This window comes from Gastrolobium bilobum, unplaced genomic scaffold, assembly GCF_033153095.1.
Source record: "Gastrolobium bilobum isolate Gb01-03AN ecotype WA unplaced genomic scaffold, APGP_CSIRO_Gbil_v1 utg71447, whole genome shotgun sequence".
NCBI classification, from domain to species: domain Eukaryota; kingdom Viridiplantae; phylum Streptophyta; class Magnoliopsida; order Fabales; family Fabaceae; genus Gastrolobium; species Gastrolobium bilobum.
The window spans coordinates 23,274-38,760 of record NW_026898372.1 but is presented as its reverse complement, the minus strand read 5'-3'; the positions used below and the strand labels follow the sequence as shown (position 1 = coordinate 38,760).

At 34.9% G+C, this 15,487-nt stretch overlaps 2 protein-coding genes across 5 annotated transcripts; one reads left to right on the top strand and one right to left on the bottom strand.

Annotated features, from left to right (window-relative positions):
- Nucleotides 1-608: 608 nt before the first annotated feature.
- LOC133315441 (guanosine nucleotide diphosphate dissociation inhibitor At5g09550-like) lies at nt 609-4,971 on the bottom strand. 4 transcript variants are annotated; one of them, XR_009752073.1, is made up of 4 exons: nt 4,642-4,971; nt 4,210-4,272; nt 1,519-1,642; nt 609-853 (listed from the first exon to the last, which is right to left on the bottom strand). XR_009752073.1 is itself a non-coding variant. In XM_061517072.1 (3 exons), the coding sequence occupies exons 1-3, from the start codon at nt 4,726-4,728 to the stop codon at nt 4,014-4,016; spliced, it is 270 nt and encodes an 89-aa protein (XP_061373056.1). In that variant the 5' UTR covers nt 4,729-4,971; the 3' UTR covers nt 3,979-4,013. The 4 variants fall into 4 exon arrangements, 1 of the variants encoding a protein (XP_061373056.1); XR_009752074.1 differs by having other exon boundaries at nt 1,596-1,642; XR_009752072.1 differs by lacking the exon at nt 609-853 and having other exon boundaries at nt 1,004-1,642; nt 4,642-4,969.
- A 4,279-nt stretch (nt 4,972-9,250) lies between these two features.
- On the top strand, nt 9,251-15,298 carry LOC133315435 (la-related protein 6B). The gene is made up of 10 exons (XM_061517067.1): nt 9,251-10,039; nt 11,685-11,766; nt 12,030-12,124; nt 12,255-12,326; nt 12,582-12,661; nt 12,773-12,872; nt 13,570-13,617; nt 13,725-13,793; nt 14,173-14,319; nt 14,827-15,298. Exons 1-10 carry the CDS (start codon nt 9,536-9,538, stop codon nt 15,073-15,075), a joined length of 1,446 nt encoding a protein of 481 aa, XP_061373051.1. The 5' UTR covers nt 9,251-9,535; the 3' UTR covers nt 15,076-15,298.
- Nucleotides 15,299-15,487: the final 189 nt, after the last annotated feature.

Here is a 15,487-nt window from a genome sequence, read left to right as displayed (position 1 = left end):
GTAATTTTTAATATTTCCCCCCTTAAATCCTCTAAATTAGGAGAACTTTAATTTTAAGGGTGAGAAGGGTTTTGGAGGATTTTGCAAAAAACCCCCAATTTCCTTCCTTTATTTTTTTAAACTCACAAACAAGGGAAGTAATTAATAAAATCCTCTCCTCCCTTTCTTTTTTCTCCTAAAACTAACTCCCAAACAAAGCCTAAGCAAATCGGAATCCTTGCATTCGCTTAGGAACCCCTCTCAAGAGGATCATCTAGTGTTTGGTTAAATACGACGCATCTACTCCCGGAATCGCAGAATATTAACTCGTTCGACTTGAGTTCATTAGGTTAATTAATCTAACCATTAAATCTAATGATTAATCTCTTTCCCAAGAACGCAATCGCGTATCTGAGATTAAACACTCACAATCGCGCGATGTCAAATCGAGTTGGAAAGAAAAATGAATTGGATTCAAAATGATATGCAGGTCCTTAGGATTCAACCAATGAATCCTCAACCCTTGGGTTGATTAAAGAAAAAAAGAAAGAGAAAAAGGACAAAAATTATATTAATTTCAAAACTATAAAATGCAAATTCAAACGAAAGATAATTCACAAGGTCCCTACACTCACATTTTTAACCCCTAATCAAGCTGGTTTCAGACTCTACAAATCCAACTCAAAATAAAAGAAAACAAAACAGAAATAATAGCTCTAGGCCTCATGTACATTGAGTTCAAAATTATAACTTAAGACCACTTAATTAACTTAAATTCCAAAATCACGTTTCTAACTTGGACTCCAACTTCTACCATCTTCTTGTCAGAATTGGGCTTCCATGTCTTCATAACATTTGTAGCCCTCTGAATTATCTACAAAACAAGACAAGAATGAGATTAATCTGACACTTATAGCAAGAGTTATAATCAAAATACTGCAATAACGTAAATCTAAAAATTTATGATAAAAATGAATTAAATTAAATTAAGAGCCCAACTAATTAATTTAGTCAAAAAGTCCTTTATTCTCACAATAAACAAACCTAAAACTATTAATTAAGAGCACAAATAAGTGTAATAAATATTTATTATTAAAACCTCAGTTAGTGTATTGAAAAAAAAAAAAATTGCCAAAGTATTCGGTGTTTAGATTTGCTGGATAGTACCTCGTTTGGGAATTGTTCAATGTGATTTAGTTTACTCTATATGAGTGTGCGTGGAAAGCTATAGTGATGAAATATTTTATTATTTTTGTATATATAATTTTATCGTAACATTATTATTTAACAGCTTAAATATCATAGGAACAAGGCTTGTATAGAGCATTGTGGAAGGCTCCATGCAACAGGTATTATGGAATAACACTACATCCCGAAACCAATAAAACCAACGCAGCAAAACCAATCAAGCGGCACCACACTAGAACCGCAGTTCAGGAAAAAGTTTCCCTGCACAAATCTGTTTTACAAGATATCTTTTTAGTGATAAAAACTATGAATTTTTATAATAATTTTTCATAAACGCTCATATGATCATACGTTGCTAACTCCATTATACGGATCCTATCGGCTATCATCAACAGAACAAGTTAAAGCACAGCGGAAGTTTTCTTTACTCTTCTGCAGCACTAGCAGCACTTAGATCCACGCTGAGGTCAAGAACCTGATCAAAATCACACCGTTAAGAATATATTAGAATAAGAGATTTGTCCAATTACCCTAAAAGCTATCAAGAGAAACATGACAATCATTTTTCGAGCTTATCTCCGCATGCAGCCATGCCCGTGAGCAGGGATTAAAAAATAGGTTACGAGGAATCTGGATCCTCTCTCTCACGTGAAAATTCACATGACCATGTGAGAAATCATAACCATACAAAGATGGATCAAAGGTAATAAAAGAGGAGAGAGAAAAAATGTTAAAATAAATAATTATGAAATCATAATCGTTGATTTACTTTTGTATGGTTGTTGTAATCTTCCCACATGATCATATCATGTTTTTTTTTTTCACATGAGAAGACTCATTTCCAGTTACCAGTCCCTCTAAACAATAAAAATATTTTCATATTGACAAATCAGAGCGCAAATGCTATTGCAACAATAAAAATCAACTAGAATCTTCAAATATATATAAAAAAATCCGCTAACATTCTCGAGCAAATTATTCATTTATGCATAAGTCAATAATTTAATAAATCATTTAAAATTTACAATAAAAGATAGACAAGAATGACCGTAAAAGATATACATGATTTGGAAAGACAAATTCTATACATAAAGAAAAAGATTGAACAAAAAGCAACAAAGATTTTACAAATAAAACACAAAATAAGTGAAACTGAAAACCATCAAATTTCCCGCCGGATGGCCAGGGTATGAGAAATAAAGAGGATGGAATTTAAAAAACAAATGCAAATGTGGGACTTCCGCTAGATAGGGCTCATGAGGAGTTTCAGTTGGATTTTGCCATGGGGTCGTCTCATCCATGGGAGAGGCACCAGGAAGATTCCGGGAGTTATATGACGGGGTCCTTGAACGGAATCCTGATGTGGATGTTCTTGGATTTGTGCCTAGTTGTTGTGATTTTGTATGTTATGCATTTTACATGATGTTATTGTTGCACATTGAGTGAGCCATGGGGTGGATGATCCTCTAGTACCTTGGTTTACTGAGATATATTTGTATATCTCACCCCGCGTTTGGGGACATCATTTCAGGTGAGGTTGAGCATGGAGGAGTTGAGCACAAGGTGCATTTGGAGGGCATGACATATTGAAGAATTCCATTTGATGCACATAACATAGTGTTTAGTATTTGGACTTAGGTTTTGACATATTACCATGCTTTGTATGTCATGACCATATTTAAGTCTTGAAATTGACGTATATATATTTATATATATATATATATGCCTCTTGTTTATTGTGTATTTTAGTGAGCATGAGACTTGTCCAAGGCCACGTATATGTGTTTGAGGCATTTTGGAGTCTTGTAATGTAAATTGAGCAAATGGTGGATTAGTACATTTGAACCTTGTATAATATTAATGCATGGATATGATGAAAGGGCATTACGCCTATATTAGGATTATGATTATATGTATGTTGAAAATTGCATGCATATGGACCTTGATGATTGAAATGTGTCAAGTATTAATTAAGGAAGCAATATGATGCAAATGGTGTAATTACTATAAACTGAGATGGGTTGTAAGAGCCCCAAGGCACTATTGGACCTTGTGTGTGCCACCCATTGATTATTAGGTACATTTTGAGGTCATAGAACATAAAGCAACTTGGGATTTATTGGAAAAACAAAGGAGGTTCTGCCGAAATTTCTCAAATGTACCTAGGTTGTTGCTAAAATTTCACTCCCTAAATAATAAAATTGGACCCCTTGACCTTCATGGAAGTTGTAGGCCTTCCTATTATCTTTCCAACAAGACCAAGATTGTGTAAATTGAATTAGTATAACTCAAGTTATGGACAAAATACAAAAGTAGGTCAGATTGTCCTGTTTTGGTGCTTCCTCCAGAACTGCGGCGCTCTTAGCGTCAAGTTGACGCTATGAGCGCCAACCATCTGGGGGAGGCCGTAGGTTTGACGCTATGGGCGCCAGTCTCACGCTATGGGCGTCAACCTCCCTGTATTCTCACGCTATGAGTGTGGGGTCTTGGGGTTTTTAGCATCCATTTTCTTAAATTTCATAACTTGGGCTACGGTGCTCTGAATTGAGCGCGGTTTGAAACCACGTGAAGCTAAAGAGAAAATCTAGAACATACTAAGAAATGAGAGTCAAAAGATAAGTTTTAAATTGTTGGAGTAAATAAAATGGTTAAGACATTTAGTGTTAAAAATGAATAGAACGCGTCTTAGCTTTGTTGGTTTATGGGAATCACTTAGCAATCTTAAAACGAAAGAATTGTATGGTATTAGGCTTTGGCATTGATAATTCCGCATAAAGTTTTGAGTTATGATTACATTTAATTCAAAAGTACAAACAATATTAAAAAGGAAAAAAGTTTTCCCGTAATTACAAATAAACGCTGTGATTGTAACTGCGCTTAATATCATATTTGATGATAACACACCGGTCCGGTAACAGGGTGTTACATACAGGAGGCTTGTCACTTCCCCTGAATCTCTTCCAAAGCTGAAGGTATATTATTAAGTTTAAATTACAAAGATAGATCTCAATATACACCGGATTAAAGTTAAAAGAAATATACCTGAACAAGATTGAGTGATGTGGATTCTCCTCCGTAATATTCATTCCTGTCCATATGAAGAACCTGAACAAAGACATATTGAATATTATTTCCTAACTGAAATAAGCAATTACGCCAGAACATCTAATTTGCTACCAATTATATAGTATGCAAATGATACTCCAGTTTAGACTATAGATAATTGAAGAAGGAAAGGACAGAGTAGAAAGAAAGACTGATAACAGTTTACACTAGTGAATGCGGGGAATAGCTTGTATCCTGATTTTTGCGTGATAACCACAAACTTAAAGAGCTCAAAACTATGAAGAAATATAAAAACAAAGGAAATCGCATGTGTCAATTTCGGTCTTAAGCAGATTTAAATATATATCAAGGCATCGCACTGATTTAACACAAATCTGTAAAACAAAGCCCAGGCTTCGGTTAGAAGACCTTAAGGTCATCGACGGAGAAAAGACCACTGAGAATACATTCCTTGAGACCCGTGCCCAATACTATAACATCATACTCTTCATCCATCGTTGAATCAGACACGGATTTGAAGTTATGCTCGAAGGCCAACCGAGAGATATAGAAAGCCAGAGGGAAGTTACCGAGAGAAACAATTAGGGTTCCTGACTCTCCAGTTAATGATTAGATTTAGATATATATATTTATATTTGCAGCTGAACACACTTTGTAATTGATTGCTGACGGAAGAAGAAATGGATCTTCAATTAATTAACAAGTAATTAAGAATATCCGGTGTTCAAGCGTTTAAGACACTCCTTCTTCGGCTGCACAATACTTGCGATTTTTCTCAGCAGTTTATTATTAATTAAAAGGAAATAACATGTGTCATTTTAAATGATATAGACTTATATCATTTTATATCCTAACTGATGATTTCTGTCCATCAACGGTTATAATTTATTAAATTAAAATTATTAATTAATTAATAATAAATTTGGCCAACTAAGTTTGACCCAATAAATTATAACCGTTGATGGAACGAAAATCAACGGGTAGGATCTAAAATGATATAAGTTTCTATCCTTTAAAAGGATAGATGTTTTTTCCTAATTAAAATAAGGAAAAGCTTCAAAAATACTTATAAAACTATATGAGAATCACTTATCCCTCTTTCAAAATTTTAAATTATTTATTCTCTAACTTAAAATTTCTCTATCACTTGTCCCTACATGTTAGAAAAACTTTAAGTTAGGAAATATGTGATAAAAAAATTTAAAATTAAGATATAAATGATTCAAAATTTTAAAGATGAATTAAATAATTATAAAAGAAACTTTCTGAACTTTTTTCTTGTTGATAGTAGGGTAAAAATCTGCGTTGTTAGTTATGGTGATATAAGTAAAAACACAAAATTGCAGGCAATCACGGGAAATCAGAGTGCAATATACAAGCATAAAAAATTACATAAAATCAAACCCAAGCTCTATATTGAATATTGTATTCTTAAGATAATTTTGTTCCCTCGACGGTGCTTAACATGGGTGGACAAATTTCTTCCGGGATATAACAAATTATCTTTGTTTCGACGGTGGCATAACCTGAAGAAACAACACTGACAGACACAACAAATATTGATCAATCGTACAAAATGAAAGTAAATGAATGCAAAAGATTTCAAAAATCATTTTGATAGAATTTCGATACAAAAGAGAAATCAGAAAAGTCTCTGAATTTTTTCTAGTTTGCTTTCATATTTATAAATCATGACTGGTCACGATGAATAGTGTCTATTGACGGTAAAAAATCGTGCATATTTGGCAGTAAAAAATCATGTTTATTCACCCATAAAAAGTCATGTTTATTCGACGGTAAAAAAACATATGTCTTCATACCCAACTTTTTATTCATAAAATTTAAATTCTATAAGAATTACAACAATTTTCTCCTAAAATAATGAAAAAAAGCATTAGTGGTTGGGTTCGCTTTTTCTTCAGTTACTGCAGATAAGTTATCTCCAGTAAGCTCAATATGACGTCGTTTTGGGGCGGAAATCATGATATTTTTGTAATTTTAATTTATTTCAGGGTTATAATAATCTTCATATTTATAATTTTTTAAGATTTCTTTATCAAAATAACGTCGTTTTGAAAATAAATGCAGATAATTTATTTGCATTAATTGCAAAAATATTTTTCCCTTATTCATTTTAAAATATAAAACTTTATATTCACCACACACACACGTTTGACGGCTCACACTTCCCGTGGCTCCCTATCAGCCTATATTAGACACAATGCTACACATTGGAAGGTATATTGACCTTTTTTTTTACTCTGTCAAATTGGTCTCAGATACTCTCACTTGTTACTTACTCTATGTAGGTGTTGCGTGTGAATATAATCTATTATTTTTACGCAAGTGCATTGTCAACCAATAATTTAAGATTGTGATTTCATATCTCGTTTTCGCGAATATGATTTATGCAGTGCAAATTCAAATAAAGTAATAAGAACAACAATTATTTTTGTGGTTTATAATGAAAGATAAAAGGCAACTCAACTAAAATGAACTAACTAAACTAATTAAACAGAAAGCTAAACTCTTGAAAGTATGAATGTGAAACATAGGTTATGATTAATTTCTCCTATTCTGCAATGATGTAACAATGTTATTGTAAAGACTTATCAATTTTTAATTGATAACCAAACGCATGATTTTATGTAGGAAATATCGCAAACCTTACATATATAACTCAACACTTAATCACCATATCTCTATACTATAATTAACTATTGAATTCATTGAAAAACAAGTTCAGTCACTATGTGGTATGAATCATAACTTAATTAAGTTATTTAATCTAATTAATCCACATTATTTAACAAGAGTCTTGATTCGAAAACCTCTCAACCTTAGTCTCTTCCATTCAAGTATATCTATTGGTATGCATATAAAAATAAAATTAAACAAATTCATTAAGTAAATAATTAAAAATTAATAAAAATAATATTTAGGCATCCGTAAAAACATTATAATTTCACATTCAGATTTTACCCAATAATCTAGAGATAGTAGAGTGGTTCAAGTATAAGAAAGAGAATTATAGCAAAAGATTCAAGGAAGCTTGAAGACAAAAAACAAAGTAGTGGCATAGAGTGCTGGAGCAAAGCTTGTGCGCAGAGCCTAGACCAGATTATTGATGAAGCATTGTTTTTCTTGTTTTTAATTTTGTTTATATGGATTATTTCTTCCTAATTTTTTATGTAGCCTTATCTCGATACAACCTGTTTTGGCTGCTGATCCATTTGAGATAAGAGTTTATCCTCCTTAAATATGGGCTTGGAAAGCTATTTTATCTTTGTAATACCTTTATATTGTGACTTTTGGGGGGCGTTTGGTAGATGAGGTATTTTTTTTCATCGGGAAAAAAATTTGTTGGGAACATGATAGAAAAAATTTATTGCTGGGTAAGATAAGAAAAAGTGTTTGATATGCCAAAATTTATTGCCAGGTAAAATAAGAAAATGTGTGTTGGCTGTAGGCAAATTTTTTTACCACATTGGATGGTAATATTTTATAATGAGATCATGTGTAAAACATGTTTCTCAGCCAAAAAATTTTGCTACCCATTTTTTTTTTACTCTTACCAAACATGGCTAAACTATTTTTCTCATCCCACTTTTCTGGGCAATTTTTTTTTCCTCCTACCAAACATCCTCTTGGTGTGTTATCCTAGAAGATTTACCTTCACTCTGAATTCAAGTCGTATCCTTATATTCTTCTATTACGCGCTCTCATCGTCCAAAAATTGCATTCTGTTACTGTGATTGCTATAGAACTCGTGTGACATTTTTCACATGTTGAGATCGGTTAAGTGCTATAACTAGGGGTGTAAATGGGTCAGACAGCCTACAGCTCGATCTACATTGAGCCTGGCCTAGCCCGACCTTTCAGAGAAAGTAGAGTAGACTTAGGCTTATAAGAAAGCTTTTTTAACAAATAGGCCATAGGCCAATTTTGTTAAGCTTGGCTTAAAGCCTTGTAGGCTGGCCTATTTAATTTATTAAAATAAAATAAAATAGTAATATTTATTTTATGTGGCAAAGTACCAATATCAACCCTAATTTTTATGTGCATCACCGCTTCTCGGCTTCGTCTTTTCTTTCCCTTGTCTTGATGGTGGTTTAAAGATTTTTAGATGAATGACATTCTCTTGTAGACTTTATTTCAGCACCCAATAATTGTATTTTTCTTATTTTTCCCATTTCTTTGACTCTGTTTCTCTATGATATACATTCTAAAGCTGAGGTATTATGTTGACTCTTTTTTGTTTGTCATTTTTTTCTTATGAGAAGTACTAGTGCATACATTAATAGAACTTTCTTTGCTCTCTACAATTATTTTCTTTGCTTAGTATCTGCAGTGGGAGGCCTACAAGGCCTGTAGGCCATGACAGACTTTCTTATTTTTAAAAATAGGCCGGACTTGGCCTACAAATATAGCCTTTAATAGGCTAGTAGGCCAGATAGGCTGAATTTTTTTACGTAGGCTTGGACCAGGAAGGCCAAAGCCCAGCTCATTTACATTCTTAACTATAACACTCGTATATTATCTTAGAAATAAACACTCAACCAATTATCTGCTCTAGCTTCAAAATAAAAGATATTTTCTATGTTTTCCATATTTTATTTTTTCATGCATATGAGATGGAGTTTATGCAAATAATTCATCATTATATACCCTAAATTAACTCTCTTTTAGAGAGTTAACAACGCATCACACACCATCCAATTTTTTCCTCCTTCACACCACATATATCATCACATAACACCCACTCCCGACACATATAGAAAAGGGATCCCACGTATATCAACTCCTCTAATTCGCGTAGACATCAGCAGCCTATCCTCTTACTAAGAGCCTTCAAATTTAGTAGATATTAAAAATGATGATCCTTCGTCTTTAAATAATCAGATAATAATGGAACATGTGTTCCTATCCAATTTCATTTAATTATAAATTGTTCCGTTTCATTTTAACACTCGGAAACATACACCTTAGGCTCAGGCGGCCAGTATGATGGGCCGGTGTGTTTTGGGGCCCGCGTCCATGTTCGTCAATCAAAAGTCATCAATCCATCTATGAGACTATAAATAATCCACTGTGGCACCCCGTGAAAAATTGAGAGTTGTTCTCCGCTCGACACCGATTTTAGGGGTGAATATCAATTAACGAATTCCCCTCCTCACTGATAGAAGTTTCTAAACTCGCTACTTCCCAAGTGATCTAAATAGCAGCGGCAGCTGGATCGTCGAACAAGAAACCAGAACGAAAAAACTAAAAGAAAAAAAAACCCCTTCATATCCCGTTGAAAATGGCTCAAGAGTCACTCTCAGAAACCCCAGATGTCTCGCCGTCTTCGTCTACTGCTCAATCGCAGCCAGATCCATCTCTTTCAAGGAACGGTTCTTTTAGCCGGCTCAACGCTCAGGCACCAGAATTTGTACCCACTCGAGCCACCCCGCGGACCGATTTGCAACAACCTAGGCTCGTAGTACCTCCTCCTCCTCCTCCTCCTCCTCCGGCTTCAGGTACGGTGCATGTTTACTCACCGCCCCCAACTTCGCCGTTCCATATACCGATTCAAGGTCATGTCCCGGTCGCTAGTCAAGTCGTCCCGGTCCAGAATCACCATCATCATCTTGCCCACAGGCATCACGTTCCAGTTCACTACCGGTCTCATCATCTCCCGCATCAGTATTATGTTAGCTCTGATTCCGGTGTGCAGCAAGTTCAGCAGTCTCAAGTTGAGCCAGATCATTCTCCTTCTTCTAAAAGCAAGCTGTCCGATGAAGCTAGTCAGAAAATTTTGAATCAGGTGATCCTCACTTCCAAATGAATATGCCAATTTCAGTGCTTATCTTGTGATTCATGTTTCACAGACAGAATGGATGGTTCATAGTTTCAGTTGCTTTTTTCTAAAGTTCTATGGATGAATTATCTAGGTCGACGGAAGTATTCCTTGCTTCCGATTGCCCATCCATAATTTTTCTTAAACCTCAGATGTATCCCCACTCAACCACCTCCGGCCTCTTTGCGCTCATAGTAGGGACCTGGAGCTAACTCCTCATTGGAACAGATGCTGTATTAAACTGCAGGTAGGATGAGACTAACCCCATCGAGACTTCGAACGTGAAGGTTTTGCCATTAGCCCCAAAGAATCTTTCCATGTATTGAACGTGCAACCCTTGAGCCACACTCTGCTAGTGTGCCACTCCCTTGGGTTACCCATCGACAATTTTTAACCAACTTAAATATCAATATCAATCAAATATTTTGGTTAGCCTTGCCATATATACATTTGAGTCTCAGATTTTAGCTTTGTTCCATTCCTATTTCGATGTGGATCACCCAGGATTATGCACTGGCTAAGCCAGGCTTTCTTGCAGAATTGACTCCGTTGATCTAGTTAGGTAATGTTTGGATGGAGGAGTTTGGTGGGGGAGGGGAGGGGTAATTTTTTACTCCTAAATTGAGAGATTTATATCATATATATAAATATGAATAATGGATGATTGGAAGGTTACTTGATAATCTCTCATTTTAAAAAATTCTCAAGTAAGGATTATGGTCAATTATTTATTTAAAATGGAAAGTTATCTCTCCCATCCTTTCCTTCCAAACTCCTCCATCCAAGCCTACCCTTAGGGATCTGTCTGAAAGAGGACTAACTCAGAATGGGGTACATTGATCATCATATAGCCCCCTATTTATAGACATAGGAGAGATCCCCCAGGGTTTATTGGGCTTCTGGTATCTGTATAGTAGTGTAGATTTCAAGTAGCGGATTACACTTACATTTCTTTTTCTTTTTATCTTGGGTCATTGCTGTTGATGTCGAGATTCTTTATTGCTTATGATGGTGAGGTGTGTTGATATATTTTATGGCTTAGAGTAGTGCTATATTGTTCTCCTCACTTTTTTGGATATTGATTGAATGTCCTTTCTATAGTTGCATTCTTTCACAATTAAATTGTGCAAGAAGCTGGAACTTTGAGAGGAGAAGGCTTCTAATACAGTGTCCATATATTACTGTTTTCTTTTCATGGTTGAGGTTCATGATTTGGTTTGCAATTTTCTTTATGTCTTGTTCGACATTGCGGCTTCTGCTGTATGTGATATTGGGGATGGTAAAGTGAAAGAGGCAATGGGAAAATTTGTGAAGATACCCTTAGTTGCATTATAATAATTTAGAAAATGAATAACTCAATGTGAGCTGTTACTGTACTTTTCAGGTGTAGCATAACATTATGTATTTTTAAGATGGATTCCGGAGGCATTTCAGAACATTGATGCTTTTACATATTAATCAAGCGGATTTTATATTTTTGTGACATACATCTATTTATGTTTATCATAACATATTTCTCTAAGTTGCATCTTTTACCCTTTTTTTTCCTTTACTTCACGCATCACAACTTGACTAGGGTTTTGGTTGGGATTGTTTATATAATAATTTGTAGGTGGAATATTATTTCAGTGATTTAAACTTAGCTACTACCGATCATTTGATGAGGTTCATCAACAAAGATCCTGAAGGTTTTGGTAAGATAATATTTTCAGCTTCCTTCTTTTTTACTACTGAATTGCTATGGGACAAGCATTTCATTCTACTTCCTGTTTCACCTTACCCCTTTCCTCCTTTTTAAGGGAGGAACAGGATGATGGGATTTTTATTCAAAGATTATCGTATTAAACAATGCGATGCATTGATTCTTGTTTTTGTAAGATGGTAGATGGTTTCAGATTTGACATGAGTATGACCTACTTTTCTATATTCTTTCTGATGCTTTTCTATAATTATATAGTGCCAATATCTGTTGTTGCATCTTTCAAGAAGATTAAGGCCCTCATAACTAGTCACTCTCAACTTGCAACTGTTTTGAGGAACTCATCAAAGCTTGTAAGTTTGTTCACTTTTTTTCTTCATGAACTAATGTTATTCTTGACCTTATCCTTTGCTCTTTGTCTTGATCTTTTCATAATTTTATTCTTTGTTGCTTTTGAATAAACATAATTGCTGAATTCTCCAGGTAGTTAGTGAAGATGGAAAGAAAATCAAGCGTCAGTATCCCCTGACCGAGTCTGATATAGAAGAGCTACAAGTAATTTTTACTGCAATCTTGTGACTGACTTTAGGTTGTGTGAGAAAGTTTATTGATGCTGCATGTGGTTTCTTCAACAAGCAATACTTTTGATGGGTTGTATTTTGGTTACCTGCATGTCATGTATTCTTTTCCAAAATTTTTATTCATGATGTATTATTGTTAATAGTGGCAGCTCTCAATTCTGCTTCTTTCCTCTCTCTCTCTCTCTCTCTCTCTCTCATAACTAGCAATTTTTATTTTTTATTTTGGTAGTCTCGCATTGTTGTAGCTGAAAACCTACCTGAGGATCATTGCCATCAGAATCTTATGAAGGTTTTCTCTGCTGTTGGGAGGTACTATTGTAGCTTCCAATGAATGTTGTTTGTCTTGGAATCTTTTCCTTTATCTTTTTAACTTAATTACTGGCAGTAAAACTTGAATTGTAGTTATATTTTATGTGGCAGTGTGAAGACTATCCGTACATGTCCACCTCAAACCTCCAATAGCGGGGCTTCTTCTGCTTCTAGATTGGGAAAAGTTGATGGCATGTCTTTATCTAACAAGGTAAACATACTGGATGCATGAATTCGTCTGCTATAAGTCCATCATCGTCCTTTGCTTTTGTCTTCATCAATTTTTTTAGCATGCAGGTAGTAGTTTATCAAATATATATAAATGAATTTCAGTTCTGGTGATGAAATTGACCATTTACTTGAACTCTATATGATCATGGTATCCAAATTTTTCTTGATATTGTTTGAGGTCTTCCAGAGAACAGATCTATTTAAATTTGGTTAGTAGTTTTTGTTTGAGTCATTTAGAGGAAATGTAGTTCCTGCCTGCTGCAATCCCAGTCACTGCCATTGCTGATATAAGATAGGGTTATGTAGCATTTGACTCAATATTCACCTGAGGGATGTTAATTGTATGTTCAGTTTTGGTCCCATGAGCTTGGCTGCACATCAATAATTAGTTTTCAGACCTTTTTTGCTGCTTTGACCTTCCCAGTGTAAATATTTGTTTTTCACAAATTTTTAATGATGTAAAAACTCTTTATTTCAACTGGTAGTCTTATGATGTGAAGTATAGACATGCCCCACCTGTGTTGCATGCTACCATTTTGGGTTGCTGGCAGATTTAATTTCAGGACATGAACTTATGCTAGTCAAACATGCAAGTGATGAGATTCCTGTCTCTATTTTCTTTTAGTATTAATGGAGAGAAGGTAATTTAATGAATCTAATATAACTTTTTGTTCCAGTTGCATGCATTTGTTGAATACGAATCTGTTGAGCTGGCTGAGAGAGCAGTAAGTACCAATGCCTTCCCTGAATTGGCATGGAATTATTTCAGGTTACTTTTCAATTGAGATGACATTTTAGGCCATATAATGATAAGATCGAGAACTATTGGCAGGTTGTTGAGCTGAATGACGAGGGAAACTGGAGGAGTGGCCTCCGGGTTCGTCTAATGCTTAGACGCATGGTATACATTAAAAATTTCTTTTACTCCATCTCATGTATGCATGTGTTTCCCTATTTTTTTGTTCATATAACTGGTTCCTTATTTGAAGAAGGGTTCTTTTTTAAATATTTTTTTTTTAAAACAATCATATCTCTTTTGGCTTCATCAAAAGGTACATATCCTGATTTTTTCGAAACTTACTTGAATGAAATAAGAAAAAACCCTCACTAGTCTGGCATGATGGTCTCTTGAGTCGTTCATGTTTTGAGGGGAATTCCACAAGCTGTTAAGCCTGCTTTTTTGTGTGTGTGTGGGTGTGTTTGGAGAACCAAAAATATTAGGTAGGTATTGATTTTTGTGGTTTAGATATAGATATATTATGTTATTATTTTATTTCCAGTCGAAACCTGCTCAAGGAAGGGGGAAGAAAGGACTTGATGTTGAAATTAGCTGTGAGGAGGATTATACTTTCGTGCCTGAGCCGCAGCCAAATGAGAAACAATTAGAAGATGCTTCCTTTCCAGATATTCAGCTGCATGAACATGTGGTAAGTGCTTGCTTATTTTTATTGACTGATTGTAGCAAATAATTATAAGAATCATATTTCAATCTCAAGTTAATTGGAATGGTTTAACTAAAGGATAATACTTTTGTAGCACGGTCTTTTTGGGTAAATAGTATGCAATTTTTAGCATTCTTTGCTCCCTTTGTTATCCCTTTTAAATCCTCGAGAAAAATCATACAGGTTCTAGTACATGTCTTTGGGATTGTGTTCTTGGGAACTGTTCCCCCATATGTTCAGGAGTCCTTCCAAACGTGTTTGGGCTTTTAAAAGAAAAGTATACTTTGGCTCATTTTGGCAATTTAGCTTTGTTGAATGAATTCCGATATGCTGTGATAATGGGGTTTCATTGCATCATTCACGGCATATGTCAATGTCCTCTTCAGTTGTCATGTTAATATTTCTGAAGAGTAGTTTGAGGACAGCATAGCACATACGCTGTCTATATCCTTTTTAATTTAGGCCGTAATTCTTTTTATTTTTACTTGGCAGGGAGAAGAATATGGTTATGACAAAGAGAGTGGGCAGAGGAAAGGCCGTAGCCGGGGCCGGGGTAAGGGACGTGGCCGGGCTCACTGTCATCAAAATAATCGGGTGAATCACTTGGGAATACCCTCCTCCAATAATTCAATTTTAACTGAGCAAGTCGTTGCCAAGCAACCTCCCGGGCCCCGTATGCCAGATGGAACAAGAGGATTTTCTATGGGTCGGGGAAAGCAGGTCGCTGTTAATATAGCATAATATTGTTTAATCAATAGATTAACCAAGTTTGTTGTTGTGCTTGTAGTGAGTATATGTTGGTGCTGGGACAGAAAGATTGTAGCAGTGCTTGTATGTGGACTGTATTGCTGTCGCATATTTAAAGGGTAGACCAGAGTGGGTAGTCAGCACATGAGATAAAAAATCGTGTTAAAATGTAGACGTGATGATATTAGGCTTCTTTGTGTTTTTTAAGAAAAAATGCTTAATTTTCGCAAAGTACATTGAAGCTCATTCTACCTTTTTTCTTTTAGAGAGAATAAGCTACCAACCATTCTCTCCAAGAATGAAATTCCGTATCCAACTAAAAGCTTCTAAGAAGAAAGATAAGCAATTAAATATTATAATTTAAAAACCAAAAATAAGCAATCCTCTCTTCCAACTCCCGCTGATG